Here is a 21,866-nt window from a genome sequence, read left to right as displayed (position 1 = left end):
CACATAAATAAGTGCCAAACTGCGTAAAAACAACTTGGCCACCTTGGAAATGTGAGAAATCTCATTATTTCTGGAGGAGAACACAAATACCACCTAAATTTGGGAATTAGAAAAGGGGGGGGGGGGTCATTGGGTATAGCAGGAAATAGAAAAGGGGGGTCATTGAGTACATGAATTTTTTAAAGGGGGTCATTGGGTAATAGGTATAGGTATGACCATAACACAAAAAGGGGGGTCATTGGGTACAAGCCGGTTTGAAAAAGGGGTCTATCCTGAGGCACATGATGCATATCTGTCATGGAAGTGCCCCCCCGTGGAGGAGTGTGATTGGAGCAAGTATGCAGTGCAGTGTGACACGTGCGACCAATGGTACACGCTGACTGTATGCAAATGAACACACATTTAGAAACATAAAGAGAGTAATGTAACACGGATATGCTGTAATTGTTGGTTTCCAAATTTTGCTAGCTCCTTATTCAGCTCCCGTACCACCTTGCTGTCAAATAGTTTTGATACTTTATCATCTTTCAGCAGCGAAGATGATATTATGTCGACAATTGCGGCATCATCCCCCATTAACACAAACAAACATATGTATCCTGGAGAAAAACGCACCAAATGGTCTGACAAAGGGAAAAATCCTTGCGGTAAAAAACCCTGTAAACCTAACAACAAAATTGCCGAACTAGCCATACGTCTTGATACTCACAAGCCAGACATCCTGATCAGAACGGAGATGGCTTGCTGAGGGCGTAAGCAATAGCGAGATCTTCCCCACGGGATACTCTGTTGTTAGAAAAGATAGGCCAATTGGCAATAATAACAGAAGTTATGGCGGTATTTTTAAAGCCATGAAAAGCAATCTCATTGCTTCGCACCGCATTGATCTTGACGAACAATGTGAAATTATCTGGGTCCAACTGGAGATAGTTGAGTCCAAGCTTATTGGTGCCTTTTATAGCCCGCCTGATTCAGGTGGTGATATTTGAGATCATCTTCACACCTCACTGGCTAAAATTGACATGTCTAAAGGTCACACCATATAGTTGGGTGGTGATATTAACCTATCCCATATCGATTGGGAAACCCAGTCTGTTATGTCAAAATGCCCAAACCTGGCTTATTCCGTAATCTTATTGACATCAATTGGTCTGGAACAAATTGTCCGGAAACCAACTCGACTTGTTTTTTACATCAAATTTCACCTTAGTCGAGAAATCAGTTGTTCTCCCGGGCATGAGTGACCACAATGGTATCCCTTTGGTAACTGTTCACACAAAACCTGTTATCAATAAAGCTAAAGGTCATAAAGCATGACCTTACTAAGACCCTTGACAAGAAAGGACAGACCGACGTTGTCATTATGGACTTCAGCAAGGCCTTTGTTGTGGTGCCACACAAACGGCTTATGCTGAAGCTTGACCATTACGGCATACGACCTACAACTGGATTTCCAACTTCCTAATGCTCAGGAAGTAAGCAAAGGGTAGTTATCCGAGATGAATGCTCGGACTGGGTCAGTGTCAATTCTGGCGTTCCGCAAGGCACAGTACTCGGGCCACTCTTATTCCTAAAGTATATCAATGACCTTCCTGGCGATATAACATCTACTGTACGATTATTCGCAGACGATTGCTTAATCTACAGAACCGTTTCTGGTGACCTTGACGCCGACCTTCTACAGACTGACCTTGACCGACTGACAGTGTGGGAGCATACTTGGCAAATGAAATTTAACCAAGAAAAATATTTTGTTCTGAAAGTTACAAACTTATGTAACCCAAAAACCCATACATACACATTAAATAACACTACCCTGCAGGAGACGATCTCAAACACATACCTAGGGGTAGAACTGTCAAATGATTTAAAATGGATCAAACACATTCTTTCTTTCTTTCTCTTTTCTCTTTTTTTGTCATCATTTTCTTTTTCTCTTTTTTTCTTTTCATTCTTTACTTTTTCTTTTCATCGCTTTCTCTCTCCTCTCTTCTCTCTCTCTCTCTCTCTCTCTCTTCTCTCTCTCTCTCTCTCTCTCTCTCTCTCTCTCTCTCTCTCTCTCTCTCTCTCTCTCTCTTCCTCTTTCTTTGCATTTCATTTAATGTCTAGAGTTTGTCTGCGACCGCTTACGCTCGCGCTGCTTTAATATGCGTGTTGCTCCATTTCTAATATGCACCTTTTAACATCGTGTTATGGTCACCAAAATGACCCAGGCCAAAATCACCTGCTTCGGATTCACGCAACACCAAACACACAAACACACTGTTTATTACTTAAATCACTTACGATTATTTATTCATTAGTGCAGTATGGCTATCAATCAATCCTTATACAATATTACAACAATTACGTAAGATTACGATAAAGACTTCTTTATGCTATGGTTACTTAGCTAAGCCTGGAGATCTGATGGTCTCAGTTCTTGATCCAAGATCCGGCAATGTCCGCGATCCTATCTACCACAATCTCAGTCCAAAGTCCTGATGACTATACTTTCACTACCCTACCTACCCTGCTAGTGCTCTCCAAGTGGTCTTCTCTGTTGACCTTCAGCTCCTCTCTCGGAGATCTCTTGAGCAAGCTTTCTGCTCCACTTGACAGACAGATAACACTCTATGCTAGTCCAGCAAAATATCACAGTTCGGTGATGGAGATACTTCAGCCTGTCACTTCTTTGAGTCGACAAACAATATTAAAAGCACTATTGGCTTTCACTACCGCCTTTGGCGTAAAGAAATCTCTCCAACACACATAGGCCCTACACAAGAACCGCGAACCGAAGTTTGAAGACTTCAATTGTAACTTTGTACCAATACTGGCTAACATAAGTTTCACAGAGTTTCCTCTTACACCTCAAGACTACTCTCTCGATCATTCAACCTCCAGGCTTTTATCTAAATTCTACCTATTCTAGAATAATCTGCATAAATTACAGCATTTAATCATCCCATATATGGCATATTACATTACCTCAATTCCCAAAATAGTGCACGAAATCACCACAAGCCAATCAGATCACTAACTATGTACACATAGTTCTAAAAATAGCACATTACCTCAACACAAACCAATCAGACACTGTACACTGATTTTTGGCACAGTGCCAGCACTTTACTACTGTGGTAATCAAGTAGTCATGACCATTAGAGTATGATCTAATTGTTGCTAGAACTTTCTCCACATTACTAGATATATGAATTTCTTGATCACTTTAATCATTAACCTTCTAGAATATTCCATGCACAAACAAATGGAGATAAATATCAAAACAAGTGAAAATTAATGTTTGATGACAAAATACATAACTTTTAATGAATATTATGGAATATTTTGGGGTGCACATAACACCCTCCCCCTTAAAAGAAGAAATTTTGAATGCAAAGAAAACTTTCTTTACTTTCATTCACGTAAGACATAATCTTCATAAACTTACATGTTTACTTTTCACACTATGTACATATACAGTGACTACTTGTCACTCATGTGCCTTTTTAAAGTAAATTTTGTTTGTCTTATTCAACTCTGGACAAGGCATCTGCCATAACATTCTCTTTTCCTTTGATATGCTTGATGTCCAGGTTGTATTCTTGTAGTGTCAAACTCCATCTCACCAATCTTTGATTTTTGTTCTTCATCCTGTGGATGAATGTGAGTGGATTATGATCTGTGAAGACAAGCACAGGGCATACTGTGAATGTGATGCACAAATATACATCAAAATGTTGCTATGCCAAAAGCAATGCAAGACACTCCTTTTCAATTGTGGAGTAATTTCTTTGGTGCTTGTTAAACTTCTTTGAGTAATAGCATATAGGGTGATCAATCCCTCTTGCATGAGAACACCACCACAGCCTACATCACTAGCATCAACTGCTAGTTTAAACTGCTTCTGAAAATCAGGTGCTGATAGCACAGGTGAACTCATCAGAATTGACTTGATCTTGTGAAATGCATTCTCACATTGCTCTGTCCATATGAATTTGGCATTCTTTTTCAACAAATCAGTCAGAGGTGATGCTATGTCCGAAAAGTTTGGACAGAACTTTCTGTAATATCCAACCATACCCAAAAATCTCATGAGTTCTCTTTTGGTTTTAGGCGTGGGGTATTGCTCAATTGCCTCAACATTGGCTTGGATGGGTTTGACCTGACCTTGACCTACCACATGTCCCAGGTATGTGACTGTGGCATGGCAAAACTCACTTTTCACCAAATTTACTGTCAAATTTGCTTCAGACAATTTCTGAAACAAATGACGGAGTTGCCCCATGTGTTGTTCCCATGTTTGACTGTAAACAATCAAGTCATCAACATACGCCTCACAACCATCTATGTCAGCTACGACTTGGTTTACCATTCTTTGAAAGGTTGCTGGCATAACCTTGTACTGGTAAAGACCAAATGGTGTACAGAATGCAGAAATCTCTTTGGCACGGTCTGTGAGTGGGACCTGCCAGTACCCTTTTAAAAGATCAAACTTACTCACAAATTTTGCATTTCCGATCTTGTCAATGCAATCATCAATTCTTGGAATAGGGTACGAATCCGTCTTTGAAGGCAAATTTGCAGATCTCATGTCTGCCACGAGCCTGTATGAACCATCTGGCTTGGGAACACGGAAACATGGTGAATTCCATTCACTGTCACTTGGTTCAATTATATCATTATCTAACATATATTGAATCTCTTTCTTCAGATACTCCATTTTCAATGGATTCACTCTATATGGATGCTGCTTAATTGGTTTTGTGTCACCAATATCTATATCATGGAATGCAGCATTCGTTCTAGTTGGAGTATCAGGAAAGATACTTTCAAAATCTTTGATCAACTTTCCAATTTGATCTTGTTGATCCTCCAAAAGATGCCCTAACTTTTCATCTAATTTTCCAAGCACATCAGAGTTTTCTAACTTTACATTGTACTCTTTGTGTGTTACATCATCACTCTGATCACTCCTGATGTCAGAGTTGGCATCTTTACTAATGTTTACTTCAGCATTTGTAACTGAACAGACTGGTTTTGAACCATCAGTGACATTTCTTTCAATATACTCTTTCAGCATATTTATATGGCACAACTGTCTACTCTTGCGTCTACCAGGAGTCTTAATGATATAATCCACTTCACCCACCTTTGACTCTACTACATATGGGCCTGAATATCTAGCCTGTAATGGGTGCCCTGGAATTGGAAAAAGTATAAGAACTTTTTCTCCTGGTTTGAATTCTCTAGTTTTGGCCCTTTTGTCATACCATTGCTTCATCTTGGCTTGGCCCTGCTTTAGATTTTCTTTAGCAATTTCAGTTGCTCGTTTAAGCCTATGCTTAAAGTTTGACACATAATCCAAGAGATTTATGTCTGATTTCTCATCAAGCCACTTCTCTTTCAGTAACTTCAAAGGGCCACGCACTGTATGTCCAAAAACCAGCTCAAATGGACTAAATCCTAGGGTTTCCTGAACACCCTCCCTGGCAGCAAACAATAACAGATGGACACCCTCATCCCAGTCCTTCTGAAATTCCAAACAATAAGTCCTAATCATGTTTTTGAGTGTCTGATGAAATCTCTCTAGAGCACCTTGCGACTCCGGATGGTATGCACTTGATGTGTATTGCTCTATGCCCAACTGATACATGATTTCTTGGAATAAACCAGAAGTGAAATTGGACCCTTGGTCAGACTGTATGGATTTGGGAGTCCTACAAGTGTGAAGAACTTTGTTAGAGCCTTTACTATGGTTTGCGCCTTGATATTTCTTAAGGGTATGGCTTCAGGAAAGCGCGTTGATGCACACATGATTGTCAACAGGTACTGATTACCCGATTTGGTTTTTGGTAGGGGCCCTACACAGTCTATAATGACCCTACTAAATGGTTCATCAAAGGCCGGAATCGGTTTTAGTGGTGCTGCAGGAATTGTCTGATTTGGTTTGCCCACCATCTGACATGTGTGGCATGACCTGCAGTATTCCGACACATCTTTCCTAAGTGTAGGCCACCAAAAATGTCTCAAAACTCCTAAATGCCCTGCCATAGGACTATCATGAGCTATGTTGATAACTTCATTGTGGTAGATTTTTGGTACCACAATTTGATGCACCTCCGTCCATTCTTCATCGGCAGGCGCATCAGGTGGGCGCCACTTTCTCATAAGCACACCACCCTGTTTGTAAAAACATACATAATCTTTGTCTGCTTCTTCTAGTGTCAATGCCCTTTGATTAATCTCCTTGAGTTCTGAATCATTTTGCTGCTCCAGAACCAGCTTGTCATGTCTTTTGAATGGGTCTTTAATAGTTTCCCCAAATTGCTCATCAGAAGCTATATCATCATCCTTAGTCCTCATCTGCTTCTAAGGTAGCCTTTTTACTCATTGCCCGAGTAACTGCACATGCAGGAAATATCTCCTCTTCCTGAGTATCATCTTCCTGCAAAGAGGGCTTATCTGTGACAATTGGGTCGGGAAAAACCTTTCCCCCTGCTAAATCATTTCCTAACAACATGGAAACTCCTTTCACTGGCAATTCCTCCCTAACTCCTATGGTCACAGGACCAGAAACCAAATCACAGACCAAGTTCATTTTGTGGAGTGGTACATTGAGTATTTCCATCCCAATACCCTGGATTAACGCATTTCCGACTGAACTATCCTTATTAAAGGGTAAAGTTCCTTGCAAGATCACAGACCGCGCACAGCACGTATCTCGCACGATCTTTATGGGCTGTGGGCTACTCTTATCATCAAGTGATACCAATCCCTCTAACACAAAAGGTTCAAATTCTTCACAAACGTTGTCTTCATTACTTCCCTTTTGTGGGGATTCTTGTTTCTTGATCTGACTGACAACTGGCTTTTGTGTCCCAAGTGACACTGCACATCCTACAGTATTATTAGTAGATGGCTGCTGCCTTTGTGATTCTTTGTTTTTTAACGAATAACACTGGGTCATCGTATGTCCTGTTCTCTTACAGTAATATTGCAAGTTACTTTGGGTTTCCAGTCAGGCCCACCTTTTGCTTTACTATATGAACCCCCTGAGGTCCCTTTACCACTTGCACTTTGCTGTGAAGTAGACTGGGTACCACCTTGATTTGTTTTAGGTTGGTTAGGCACGTTTCCAAAACTTCTGTTATGACTGAATTTGCCTGAATTCAACTTATGTGTTAACCCATAATCATCTGCGATTGTTGCTGCCTCATGAAGAGTTTTTATTTTGCTTGCACTCTCATCCAAATGAGTTTTAATGTCAGCATGGACACATCTCTTGAATTCTTCTATGAGGACTAACTCCCTAAGTTGGCCAAAATCATCTTTGATTTCTTTTGAGCCAAGCCACCTATCAAACATTTGCTCTTTATCTCTAGCAAATGCAACATGAGTTTGATCTGCTTGCTTTCTTGCCCCTCTAAATTTCTGTCTGTAGGCTCCAGGCACCAGCTCGTAGGCCTTTAGGACTGCCTGTTTGACTTCTTTATAGTCACTGCACTTTTCTAGTGACAGAGATGAGTAAATATCCCTGGCCTTCCCCACAAAACTACTTTGTAAAAGCAATGTCCAATGCTCTTTAGGCCAATTCAAATTTGTGGCAATCTTTTCAAAGTGCTCAAACTTTGGCACAAGTTTGACATATTTTGTAACATCAAAGACTGACTTAGAGGAGAAACTTGATGAATATTTGTCACCTAGTTTTTCTAATTTCTCTTGCTCAAATTTGTATTTTTCCTCAATTTCTTTTTCTTTCAACTGTGTTTCCATAGCCAATTTTTGTTGCTCAAGCGCTTGCTCATTTGCAATCTTTTCTAGGCGCACTTTTTCTTCCATTTCCAATTTTGTCATTTTTTTCCTTTTCTTCCAAAGCCAAATTTTGTTGTTCGAGCGCTAGCTTTTTGTTTTCCATTTCTAGTTTTTGATGTTCAAGAGCTATCTTTTCTTGTTTTTCATTCTCTAACTTGATCATTTCCAGTTATTCTTTTTGATCCATTTCTATTTTCTTTTGTTCCATTTCCATTTTCTTTAGTTCTAACTGAATTTCTAGCTCTTTCAATTTAACTGCCCCACCAATTTCAGTTTCTACCCCTTTCTCTTGCAATTTGGATTCATCAAAAATCTCCTCCTGTACCAAGACATCAATTAATGCATTTTTGATTTCCTGCTTCTTAGTACCCTGCTTTACTTTCAACTTGTAATATTTGGCAAGTTCCATCAAATCAGGCTTCCTCAAATCCTTAAACTTCTCCCAAGTTATACTTTCAAGAAACTCCTCTGCATTGAACGCCATACTGTACTTTCTCTGTGAGACTTAGTAAATCAATATGAACTGTCTCCGTTACAGTGTGTTTCCCAATTCTCAAATCCCGGACGAGCCCCCAATTTGTTATGGTCACCAAAATGACCCAGGCCAAAATCACCTGCTTCGGGTTCACGCAACACCAAACACACAAACACACTGTTTATTACTTAAATCACTTATGATTATTTATTCATTAGTGCAGTATGGCTATCAATCAATCCTTATACAATATTACAACAATTACGTAAGGTAATGATAAAGACTTATTTATGCTATTGTTACTTAGCTAAGCCTGGAGATCTTGATTGGCTGGCTTTCTGATGAGATTCCGTTGATGGTCTCAGTTCTTGATCCAAGATCCGGCAATGTCCGCGATTCTACATGTATCTACCACAATCTCAGTCCAAAGTCAATATTTGGTGGTCTACATAAAACCTGGAATCTCGGAGATTGAATACAAGTTGATCAAGACCGTATTTGAGCATCCCCCATCGCTAGATAATCGATCACCGTCGTTGGCTGTTACTTACACGCGTAACATACAGTATGTGGCCCCGTGTGGATACTGTCTTGAATCGAGACTAATAGCCATATATGATGTGCTTTAGAAAGTCGGGAAATATCGTTCATCAGCGAACTATCCCAGCAAACACAAAACGTTTTCGACATCATTCGCAAAATGTTTTACAGAAAACGTTTAAATGTCGGGTGATATAAAGGGTATAAAAATGTATTAATAACATTCCACAAACATTTTTGAAAACTTGTAGTGTTTTCCTGAGATTTATTGAAAAAATGAAAATTATTGCTTCTCATTTGGCCAAGAAAATTAATTTTAACATTGAAAAGGTGTAACTCAAAATTGTGCTCATTTCAACACCAAGTTCGATCGTTTGTATTCCCTCATTAAATGAATGAGTCTTGTACAACAATAGCCATCGTTTGACTAGCGTTCTGAGTGTATATATGAGTGATAATATTACCTGTCTTACAATTGCGTCATGATAGAAATATAATCATTTGTTGAAAGATGATTGTTCTATTTCACTCTGCACACTGGCTCATGAAATATACAATCTATCTTTCACCTCATGATTATTATATCAACCATTACGTAGACAGTTAATAAAAGGTAGTACATTATCTTTAGCTTTACACCCAAATAATGTGTCCGAGGCAGTAAAAACGTAAATAAGCCGCACCCATGATTTTTTTTCGGCCGAAGACGCATTATTCGGGTGAAAAGGGTAATGATCTTCATTTCTATTCTATAACAAAATAGTGCGATTTAGAGAGAAAATGTCACTCTTTTGCCCAAATATTTAAGTTGTTTACTTAAAGGTGGAACGCATACACGTATGCAAAGCATAAGTGACTGCAAATATTGCAGTGTGTTACAGCAAATATACTGGATCGCACTATGGTGTGCGATGTTGTGAGAGAAGAATAAATAGTTCATTGCCCTGGCCACTTTATTGTAATTTAAGGTATTTCACGTGACGCGTTTAAGCAAATCACAGTGCCCGATTTTGAATAATGGGACCTGGAGGTAATTGAATGTTAAATAGAGGAGTGAAATATATGGAGGATTTGTATGTCTTAATTAGAAAATCCTCCATATATTTCACTCCTCTATAAAACATTCAATAGCGAATACTTGAATCTTTGTCAAGTATTTAGCCTGTAGGTTCTGATAGAAGTACTAAAGTTATAGTATAATAATTGGATTAAAAATGGAGAGTCTGAATCTTGATATTTCATTTAATAGATCAAATTGACTCCATACATCAGATATATACATTCTGTTCTTAAGTCCTAGTTACAAATCTATGATGAACATTAGTCATTTCAAGCTAATTATTCCTTTTGCGATTGTTTTGTATATTTCAGATGACGATGATGCAGACCGTGATGAAATCGGTTATACATTTTCACTGAAAACGGCTAGACCAGTGAACAGTAAGTAATTGTATGACTCAAACCACTACTGCAACAGAAGTAGTATGCATTACAGTGATATCCCCTGAACACCATACTAAAAGTATACCCGCGTATATTTGGTAGATTTTAGAATACCAGAATATAGAATAATATGCAAATTAGCAGCCCCATTAAAAATATATATGCTTATACTTTGCGCGTGATTGCCTCTTAGACTCGCCAATCTACACTGAACATAAGTCATTTCAAGCTAATTATTCATTTTACGATTGCTTTGTATTGAACAACCGATCTATCTTTCACCTCAGGATTAGGCCTATATCAACCATTACGTAGACAGATAATAAAAGGTAATACATTATCCTTAGCCAATGACGCACTATTTGGGTGTGATCTTTATTTATATGCTATTACAAAATACCGTAAACGTTCACCTAATGGCGCTCTGGGCTCCCTTGGCATAACAGGAATTTTAGACACAAACTAGATGTGCCCTCCCCACCAGCAAAATTCCCACCAGCAGATACGGGCACGTACCCTTAATTCTTGTTGGGATTTTAGACGAGGGAGCTCTCTATTTGTACATGAAATTTACCGCAAGGCAAAGGAGCCCAGGTGCGCCATTAGGCGAACGTTTACGGGTAGTGCGAATTAGAGAGAAAATGTCACTCTTTTGTCCAATTGCATTCAAAATGGAGAGTCTGAATATGGATATTTCATTTAATTGACTCCATACATCAGATATGTACATTCTATTCCAGTTACAAATCTACACTGAACATAAGTCATTTCAAGCTAGTTATTCATTTTACGATTGCTTTGTATTTTTCAGATGACGATGATGCAGAAATCAGTTATGATTCTGTCCCGGAAAGTGGTATGCATTACAGTGATATCCCCTGAACAACCGAGTATACTTGATAGAAAGAAAAGCGTCAATTTAGAATAATATGCAAATTAGCTGCCACCATTAAAAGTATATATGCTTATACTTTGCGCGTGTTTAACTCTTAGACTCGCCAATTGATTCTGGTGTGAGACAGATAATAACGTGTAATGCATTATTCTTAGATTTATACCCAAATAATGTGTCTGTGACAGTAAAAACGTAAATATGCCGCACCCATCTGATAGCAAATTGCATTAAAAAATAAAGAGTGTAAATTTGGATATTTAATAGTTCATCTTGACTCCATACATCATATTCTGTTCTTTAGGTCCCAGTTACAAATCTATGATGAACATAAGTCATTTAAAGCTAATAGTTAATTGTGATATTGTTTTGTATTTTTTGCAGATGATAATGCAGACAATGTACAGGATCCAGACAATCGTAAGCAATTATATGACTCAACCCATCACTAATTACAACAGAAACTGTATGCATTACAGGGATGTCCCCTGAATACCATACTGAAAGTATACCCGAGTATACTTGGTAGAAAAACGTAAAATTAGCATAATGTGCAAATTAGCTGCCGCCATTAAAAATATATATGCTTATGCTATGCAATGTGTTATGACACATTGACATTATAGTGGGTGTCGGGTACGTACAGGGAAGACTGCTTCTTTGTGTAACTTGCGTGTGATTGCCTCTTGGACTCGCCAATTGATTCTGGTGTGAGCAAATTATTGGAAATAAGAATAATATCACGGCAGAACTTGGGTGTTAAATATTATGAAAATTAAAAGAATTTATGTATGAGTGGTAATATTACCTGTCTTTGTGCAATGGAAGAAATATAATCATTTGTTGAAAAATGGATTCTTCACTCGACATACATGACTCAAATTCAGAAATTTTACCCCACAAAAATCAAATGCAGTCTCCTAAAATCCGCCATTTTAGGCTAATTCACTACACTACATTATGAGCGCCACAATATAAACTACTGGAAACCACATTGCCTGTCAAGCCATTATTTTACACCATCTACCGACACACCCAATAATATTTAGCCCGTGCGGTTTATGCAGACCCCTTCCAGACCAGTCTTGATATTTTGCGAAATAATATTCCATACTTCATGTCAAGTCTGTATATTACAAAATAGTGCGATTTAGAGAGTAAATATCACATTTTTAAAACATTTTATGCATCTAAAACGAATATTTCAAAAATATTGTACATGTAAGTTAGCTAAGCGTAATGCTTTGCAGAGAATGTATTACACGGCACTTGTACTGAATCGCACTTTGCTGTCTGCTTGTGAGAGAAGAATATGAAGTTCATTGCCCTGGCCCTGGCACAGTGCGCAATTTTGATTAATTAATGGGTCTTGGAGGTAATTGAATATTAATTAGAGGAATAATATACATGAAGCATTTGGACCTAATTTAGACACACATCAATTACTTTAAGAATCTTTGTCAAGTATTTAGCCTGTAAGTTCTGATAAGAGGAATGACTAAAGTTACACTTAATTGCATTCAAAATGGAGAGTGTAAATTTGGATATTTCATTTAATAGTTCATCTGGAATCCATACATCATATTCTGTTCTTAAGGTCCCAATTACAGATCTATGATGAACATAAGTCATTTTAAGCTAATAGGTAATTTTGCGATTGTTTTGTATTTTTTGCAGATTCTGATGATGCAGACAGTGACGCCTTTTCTCCATATTATATTCCATACCTCCGTAAGCAATTGAATACATGAATACAAAAGCCACCTAAGTCCATGCGAAGTTATTTTGAGAGAAAACCCCGTGTATCATTTTAATTCCTTCAGTTAGATTTACCTGGTCAATATGGTAAGTTTTACGTGCAAATGAGTGGATTAACCTGTATTAGGTATGACGATTAGCATTTCAGGGACTTCGTGGGGTTCATTTTAAATTTTTGACTTAGGTGGTTTTTTGAATCATATACAAAGACAACAATGTTAGAATGAGATTACCACTAGTAAGATAATACAAAATAAAGCACACAGGTATGTATAATGTTGATAAGCATTCTGCCATGTAATATAAACCACACACTTTCCTTTACTAAACCCATTTTTTGTTTAAAAGTCATTCTCTAGCAATGAATGTGTTACAAGTGGACTTTTATACATACTGGATTTCAATCAATGTGTTACAAGACTCAAATCATGGAATTGGGTGATTCTTTCATACATGCTATTTTTCACATGCCCAATAGACACAGAGAATGAATTTGAGTTGTTCTTTCATGCATATGACAGGCCTATGTATAGCAACAATTTCCCATGCGTAACTCAATTTGGCCAAAGTATGGACTTAGGTGGCTTTTGTATTCATATATTCAATTATATGACTTAACCAACCACTAATTGCAACATAAGTGGTATGCATGTATACCCCAGTATTGGTAGAAAGGCGTCAAATTACCTGCCGCCATTAAAAGTATATAATTATTCTTATACCATTGTATACTATGGAATTTGTTACGACACATTAACATTATAGACTATAGTGGGTGTCGTGTACGTTCAGAGAAGACTGCGTCTTTGGGCAACTTGCGTGTGCTTGCCTCTTAGACTCGCCAATTGATTCTGGTGTGAGCAAATTATTGGAAATTAGAATTATGTCACGGCCGAACTTGGGTGTTAGCTATTATGAAAATTACAAGAATTTATGTATGAGTAGTAATAGCACCTGTGTGTGTAATTGTAGAAATATAATCATTTTTTGACAAATGGATTGTTCCATTTCACTAGCCATACTGGCTCATGAAATACAAAATCTATCTTTCGCCTCATGATTATATATCAACCATTATAACGTAGACAGTTAATAAAGGGTAATGCATTATCATTAGCTTTACACCCAAATAATGTGTCAGAGGCAGTAAAAACGTAAATAAGCCGCACCCATGATGTAAATATTTGTTCTGCCAAAGAAACATATTTTGCGTGTAAAGGATAACGGTACACCCATTATTTCTATTCTATTACAAAATAGTGCGATTTAGGGGAAATGTCCCTTTTTTGTACAAATATTAAAGTACGCGTATGTAAAGCATACATGACAGGGAATATTGTAGAAATATTGTACACGTAATCAAGCGTATTGCTTAATTTTAAGGTGGAATCCCCCCCGGTTTGGGTGATCTGGAATGTAAACTTAGTGAATGAAACTTCCCATAACTAGGTGGCATGTATACCTTGAACAATTTTTATTCAAATCCAATACTCGGATTGTTGGTCATATCACCCGTTGCCATGGTAACGGCCGCCATATTGGATTTGGTACATTTCAAAGGTAGAGACCTTTGGAACATGATATCTCAAAAAGTATTTTATCAATAGAAAAGAAATTTTGGGAATGTGTTTTTCATAGACTGCACTCGAATCTGAAGTAGAATTATGATAATCATGTGATGTCTTGGGGGTCTACCGGGAGGTCAAAGGTCAAATTCAAAATTTAATAATTATTGTTGTATGCTATTTTGATGCTGCCATAGCAACAACACAGTTCCCAAGCTTGGAATTAAAAACATATCAGCAACACTCAGTTCAAATTTGGAGTCCATACCTCAAGTACTTTATGAGATATTGTGTTCCGTGTGGACATGCGTTCGCGAAAAAAAGTTTTCGAGATATCAGCAATTTAGTGTCTAGAAACACTGTTTTTAGGATTTGTTATTTTTTAGAAACACTGTTTTACTTTAATTTTGATTTGGAAAAGACACACTTGAATTATCACAAATAATAGTGAAGATTGGAGGCCAAAATCTTGATTATTTTTTTAGATATGAATTTTTAAAGGGGAAAACGTTAAATATCGCAGCTTGACAAAACAATAAAGTACATAAGAATTAATTTTAAAAGTTTGCCTCATGAAGTTACATTTTGAATATAACTTTTGAATGGAAGCTCCGATTGTTGTCAAACAAAAAGCAAAAGAAAGGTATTTTTGTAAAGTTATATTAATATTTTGCTCACAACCGGGGGATTCCACCTTAAGCTAAAATTTGATTTTGATATTGTTTTATATCGTAAGCAACTAAATGCCTCAACCTATCACTAATATCAACAGAAACTGTATGCATTATAGGGATGTCCCCCTGAACACCATACTGAAAGTATGCCCGGCAAGCACAAAACGTTTTCGACATCATTCGCAAAATGTTTTACAGAAAACGTTTAAATGTCGGGTGATATAAAGGGTATAAAAATGTATTAATAACATTCCACAAACATTTTTGAAAAATATTTTGTGAAAAATGTTTGCCCAAAATATTTGCAATAACGTTTTAAAAACGTTTTCATGACCTTTTTATAACCCGACATTTAAATGTTATTAACACGTTTTGGAAACAACATTTTAACAACATTTCTGTGTTTGCTGGGTGCAAATATTTTAAAATAATGTTATTTAAGTGTTGACAAAATATTTGGCAAAAATGTTTGCAAAAATAGTTTACAATTAGCATTTTGAAAACATTTTGATTCATACAAAACGTTTTAAAACGTTTTCATAACCTTTATATAACCCGACATTTTAATGTTATTAACACGTTTTTACCTAAACCAAAATCCAAAATATAACTTATTAAAACGTGTTTGTGTTTGCTGGGATATTTCTTTGAAAAGCTAACAGCTAAAAGGTTGGTAAAAAAAAAGCTCACGGGCCAAGTTGAAGCCTATCAATATCAAAATTATTACACCATTAATGACTGAATTTCACGCTTAAGTTTAACACCAGGATTTGAAACAAAAATACAGTATCACGCATTGTAGTGTTTTCCTGACATTTAATGAAAAAATGAAATTTATTGCTTCTCATTTGGCCAAGAAAATTAATTTTACATTGAAAAGGTGTAACTCAAAATTGTGCTCATTTCAACACCAATTTCGATCGTTTGTATTCCCTCATTAAATGAATGAGTCTTGTACAACAATAGCCATCGGTTGACTAGCGTTCTGAGTGTATATATGAGTGATAATATTACCTGTCTTACAATTGCGTCATGATAGAAATATAATCATTTGTTGAAAGATGATTGTTCTATTTCACTCTGCATACTGGCTCATGAAATACACAATCTATCTTAGTTTCATCCTCATGATTATATATCAACCATTATGTAGACAGTTAATAAAAGGCAGTACATTATCTTTAGCTTTACACCCAAATAATGTGTCCGAGGCAGTAAAACGTAAATAAGCCGCACCCATGATTTTTTTTTTTCGGCCGAAGACGCATTATTCGGGTGAAAAGGGTAATGATCTTCATTTCTATTCTATCACAAAATAGTGCGATTTAGAGAGAAAATGTCACTCTTTTGCCCAAATGTTTAAGTTGTTTACTTAAAGGTGGAGCGCATAGTATTACACGTATGCAAAGCATAAGTGACTGCAAATATTGCAGTGTGTTACAGCAAATATACTGGATCGCACTATGGTGTGCGATGTTGTGAGAGAAGAATAAATAGTTCATTGCCCTGGCCACTTTATTGTAATTTAAGGTCTTTCACGTGACGCGTTTAAGCAAATCACAGTGCCCGATGTTGAATAATGGGACCTGGAGGTAATTGAATGTTAAATAGAGGAGTGAAATATATGGAGGATTTTCTAATTAAGACATACAGCGGATACTTGAATCTTTGTCAAGTATTTAGCCTGTAGGTTCTGATAGGAGCAAGTACTAAAGTTATAGTATAATAATTGGATTAAAAATGGAGAGTCTGAATTTCGATATTTCATTTAATAGATCAAATTGACTCCATACATCAGATATATACATTCTGTTCTTAAGTCCTAGTTACAAATTTATGATGAACATTAGTCATTTCAAGCTAATTATTCCTTTTGCGATTGTTTTGTATATTTCAGATGACGATGATGCAGACCGTGATGAAATTGGTTATATATTTCCACCGGAAACGGCTAGACCAGTCAACAGTAAGTAATTGTATGACTCAAACCACTACTGCAACAGAAGTAGTATGCATTACAGTGATATCCCCTGAACACCATACTAAAAGTATACCCGCGTATATTTGGTAGATTTTAGAATCCCAGAATTTAGAATAATATGCAAATTAGCTGCCCCATTAAAAATATATATTCTTATACTTTGCGCGTGGTTGCCTCTTAGACTCGCCAATTTACACTGAACATAAGTCATTTCAAGCTAATTATTCATTTTACGATTGATTTGCATTGAACAATCGAGTATACTTGATAGAAAGAAAAGCGTCAATTTAGAATAATGTGCAAATTAGCTGCCACCATTAAAAGTATATATGCTTATACTTTGCGCGTGTTTAACTCTTAGACTCGCCAATTGATTCTGGTGTGAGACAGATAATAACGTGTAATGCATTATTCTTAGATTTATACCCAAATAACGTGTCTGTGACAGTAAAAACGTAAATATGCCGCACCCATGATTTAAATATTTTTCTGCCAAAGATGCATAATTTAGGTGTAATTGATAATGGTGCACATAGACAGTTAATAAAGGGTAATACATGATCATTAATAATGTGTCCGAGGCAGCAAAAACGTAAATAAGCCGCACCAATGATTCAAATGTGTTTCTGCCAAATACACATTATTTGGGTGTAAAGGTTGCACCGCTTATTTTCATTATATTAAAAAGTAGGGCGATTTAGAGAGAAAATATCACTGACTCTTTTGCCTAACATTTAAGTTGTTTTCTTCCAGGTGGATCTCACACGCGCATGTAAAGTAGGCCTATAAGTGACAGCGATTATTGCAAAAATATTGTACACGTAACTTAACTAAGCGTAATACTTTACGTAGAATGTGTTACGGTACTTGTACTGTACCGCACTTTGCTTTTTGCTAGGGAGAGACGAAAATAAAGTTCATTGACCTGGCCATTTTTTGTAATTAAAGGTCTTTCACGTGACGCGTTTATTATTTTGAATAATGGGTCTTGGAGGTAATTGAATATTAATTAGAGGAATACTATACATGAAGCATTTGGACCTAATTTAGACACATATCAAGTACTTTAAGAATGCGAGTGTACAGTGGACTTCGCTGAACAGTGATTTTCGCAGGACAAGTGAATAAGGATATATACATTAGCCGTCCAGAACATTGCAATAGAACTCTATGATCACCGAGAAGAAAACTACCAGCTAAGTAGTAATTAGTTAAAAGAGTGATTATATTGTATTTGCATTTGTTGTCACGTATCAAGCATATTTTACTTTCAATTAAAGACTTAGATTTTGTTAACTTAATCAAACAGTGTATTAATGTTGTGCATTGGAGTGAATTTGGGTAAAAGGTGATTTTGGCCTTGAGTCATTGCCGCTCGTAACATACTTAATTTTGAGATTGTTTCGTATTTGTTGCAGATGATGATGATGCAGACAGTGATTCTGGCGGCACGGATGTTGGATATAATCTATATATTCCAGATAATCGTAAGTAATTATAAGACTCAAACCACCACTAATTGCAACAGATGTGGTATGCATTACAGTCTTGTCCCCTTGTTTGTTTGTTTGTTTTATTTCTTCTTTTCTGGGTGACTCATTAAGTGTATGTTTTAAGACATCCTCTGTTCTTCCATGAGGCCCCTGAAATCAATACAAAAAGTATACCCGAGTACATTTGGTAGAAAGGCGTCAAATTAGCATAATATGCAAAGCTGCCGCCATAAAATATATATGCTTTTACCATGCAATATGTAGTGGGTGTCGTATAAGTACAGGGAAGACTGTTTCTTTCTGCAACTTGTGTGTGCTTGCCTCTTAGATTCGCCAATTGATTCTGGTGTGAGTAAATTATTGGAAATTAGAATTATGTCACGGCAGAACTTGGGTGTTAAATATTATGAAAATTAAAAGAATTTATCTATGAGTGGTAAAAAGGTAAGTAAGCTGCACCCATGACAGGGTGTAAATGATAATGGTGTTACATGAAGGATTTGGACCTAATTTAGACACACATCAAGTACTTGAATCTTTGTCAAGTATTTAGCCTGTAGGTTCTGATAGCAAATTGCATTAAAAAATAAAGAGTGTAAATTTGGATATTTAATAGTTCATCTTGACTCCATACATCATATTCTGTTCTTTAGGTCCCAGTTACAAATCTATGATGAACATAAGTCATTTAAAGCTAATAGTTAATTGTGATATTGTTTTGTATTTTTTGCAGATGATGATGCAGACAGTGTACAGGATACAAACAATCGTAAGCAATTATATGACTCAACCCATCACTAATTACAACAGAAACTGTATGCATTACAGGGATGTCCCCTGAACACCATACTGAAAGTATACCCGAGTATACTTGGTAGAAAAACGTAAAATTAGCATAATGTGCAAATTAGCTGCCGCCATTAAAAATATATATGCTTATGCTATGCAATGTGTTATGACACATTGACATTATAGTGGGTGTCGGGTACGTACAGGGAAGACTGTTTCTTTCTGCAACTTGCGTGTGCTTGCCTCTTAGACTCGCCAATTGATTCTGGTGTGAGCACATTATTGCAAATTAGAATTATGTTACGGCAGAACTTGGGTGTTAAATATTATGAAAATTAAAAGAATTTATGTATGAGTGGTAATATTACCTGTCTTTGTGCAATGGAAGAAATATAATCATTTGTTGAAAAATGGATTCTTCACTCGACATACATGACTCAAATTCAGAAATTTTACCCCACAAAAATCAAATGCAGTCTCCTAAAATCCGCCATTTTAGGCTAATTCACTACACTACATTATGAGCGCCACAATATAAACTACTGGAAACCACATTGCCTGTCAAGCCATTATTTTACACCATCTACCGACACACCCAATAATATTTAGCCCGTGCGGTTTATGCAGACCCCTTCCAGACCAGTCTTGATATTTTGCGAAATAATATTCCATACTTCATGTCAAGTCTGTATATTACAAAATAGTGCGATTTAGAGAGTAAATATCACATTTTTAAAACATTTTATGCATCTAAAACGAATATTTCAAAAATATTGTACATGTAAGTTAGCTAAGCGTAATGCTTTGCAGAGAATGTATTACACGGCACTTGTACTGAATCGCACTTTGCTGTCTGCTTGTGAGAGAAGAATATGAAGTTCATTGCCCTGGCCCTGGCACAGTGCGCAATTTTGATTAATTAATGGGTCTTGGAGGTAATTGAATATTAATTAGAGGAATAATATACATGAAGCATTTGGACCTAATTTAGACACACATCAATTACTTTAAGAATCTTTGTCAAGTATTTAGCCTGTAAGTTCTGATAAGAGGAATGACTAAAGTTACACTTAATTGCATTCAAAATGGAGAGTGTAAATTTGGATATTTCATTTAATAGTTCATCTGGAATCCATACATCATATTCTGTTCTTAAGGTCCCAATTACAGATCTATGATGAACATAAGTCATTTTAAGCTAATAGGTAATTTTGCGATTGTTTTGTATTTTTTGCAGATTCTGATGATGCAGACAGTGACGCCTTTTCTCCATATTATATTCCATACATTCGTAAGCAATTGAATACATGAATACAAAAGCCACCTAAGTCCATGCGAAGTTATTTTGAGAGAAAACCCCGTGTATCATTTTAATTCCTTCAGTTAGATTTACCTGGTCAATATGGTAAGTTTTACGTGCAAATGAGTGGATTAACCTGTATTAGGTATGACGATTAGCATTTCAGGGACTTCGTGGGGTTCATTTTAAATTTTTGACTTAGGTGGTACTGCGACTCATATACAAAGACAACAATGTTAGAATGAGATTACCACTAGTAAGATAATACAAAATAAAGCAAACAGGTATGTATAATGTTGATAAGCATTCTGCCATGTAATATAAACCACACACTTTCCTTTACTAAACCCATTTTTGTTTAAAAGTCATTCTCTAGCAATGAATGTGTTACAAGTGGACTTTTATACATACTGGATTTCAATCAATGTGTTACAAGACTCAAATCATGGAATTGGGTGATTCTTTCATACATGCTATTTTTCACATGCCCAATATACACAGAGAATGAATTTGAGTTGTTCTTTCATGCATATGACAGGCCTATGTATAGCAACAATTTCCCATGCGTAACTCAATTTGGCCAAAGTATGGACTTAGGTGGCTTTTGTATTCATATATTCAATTATATGACTTAACCAACCACTAATTGCAACATAAGTGGTATGCATGTATACCCCGAGTATTGGTAGAAAGGCGTCAAATTACCTGCCGCCATTAAAAGTATATAATTATTCTTATACCATTGTATACTATGGAATTTGTTACGACACATTAACATTATAGACTATAGTGGGTGTCGTGTACGTTCAGAGAAGACTGCGTCTTTGGGCAACTTGCGTGTGCTTGCCTCTTAGACTCGCCAATTGATTCTGGTGTGAGCAAATTATTGGAAATTAGAATTATGTCACGGCCGAACTTGGGTGTTAGATATTATGAAAATTACAAGAATTTATGTATGAGTAGTAATAGCACCTGTGTGTGTAATTGTAGAAATATAATCATTTTTTGACAAATGGATTGTTCCATTTCACTAGCCATACTGGCTCATGAAATACAAAATCTATCTTTCGCCTCATGATTATATATCAACCATTATAACGTAGACAGTTAATAAAGGGTAATGCATTATCATTAGCTTTACACCCAAATAATGTGTCAG

General features: G+C 36.5%; 1 protein-coding gene across 1 annotated transcript in view; it reads left to right on the top strand.

Moving 5' to 3' along the window:
* The window catches only part of LOC140157475 (uncharacterized), a 149,744-nt gene extending 128,847 nt beyond the window's left edge, over window positions 1-20,897 (top strand). Inside the window, exons 48-55 of the mRNA XM_072180680.1 lie at window positions 10,184-10,252; window positions 11,067-11,111; window positions 11,532-11,567; window positions 12,825-12,878; window positions 17,042-17,110; window positions 18,544-18,612; window positions 19,352-19,387; window positions 20,645-20,897. Of these exons, the coding sequence (XP_072036781.1) occupies window positions 10,184-10,252; window positions 11,067-11,111; window positions 11,532-11,567; window positions 12,825-12,878; window positions 17,042-17,110; window positions 18,544-18,612; window positions 19,352-19,387; window positions 20,645-20,718 (452 nt within the window). The 3' untranslated portion in view covers window positions 20,719-20,897. The remainder of the gene's footprint in view (window positions 1-10,183; window positions 10,253-11,066; window positions 11,112-11,531; window positions 11,568-12,824; window positions 12,879-17,041; window positions 17,111-18,543; window positions 18,613-19,351; window positions 19,388-20,644) is intronic.
* The last annotated feature ends 969 nt before the right edge of the window (window positions 20,898-21,866 follow it).

Source organism: Amphiura filiformis, chromosome 7 (assembly GCF_039555335.1).
Source record: "Amphiura filiformis chromosome 7, Afil_fr2py, whole genome shotgun sequence".
NCBI classification, from domain to species: domain Eukaryota; kingdom Metazoa; phylum Echinodermata; class Ophiuroidea; order Amphilepidida; family Amphiuridae; genus Amphiura; species Amphiura filiformis.
Note: the sequence above shows the minus strand (reverse complement) of the source record. Positions and strands in the feature narration are given on the sequence as shown.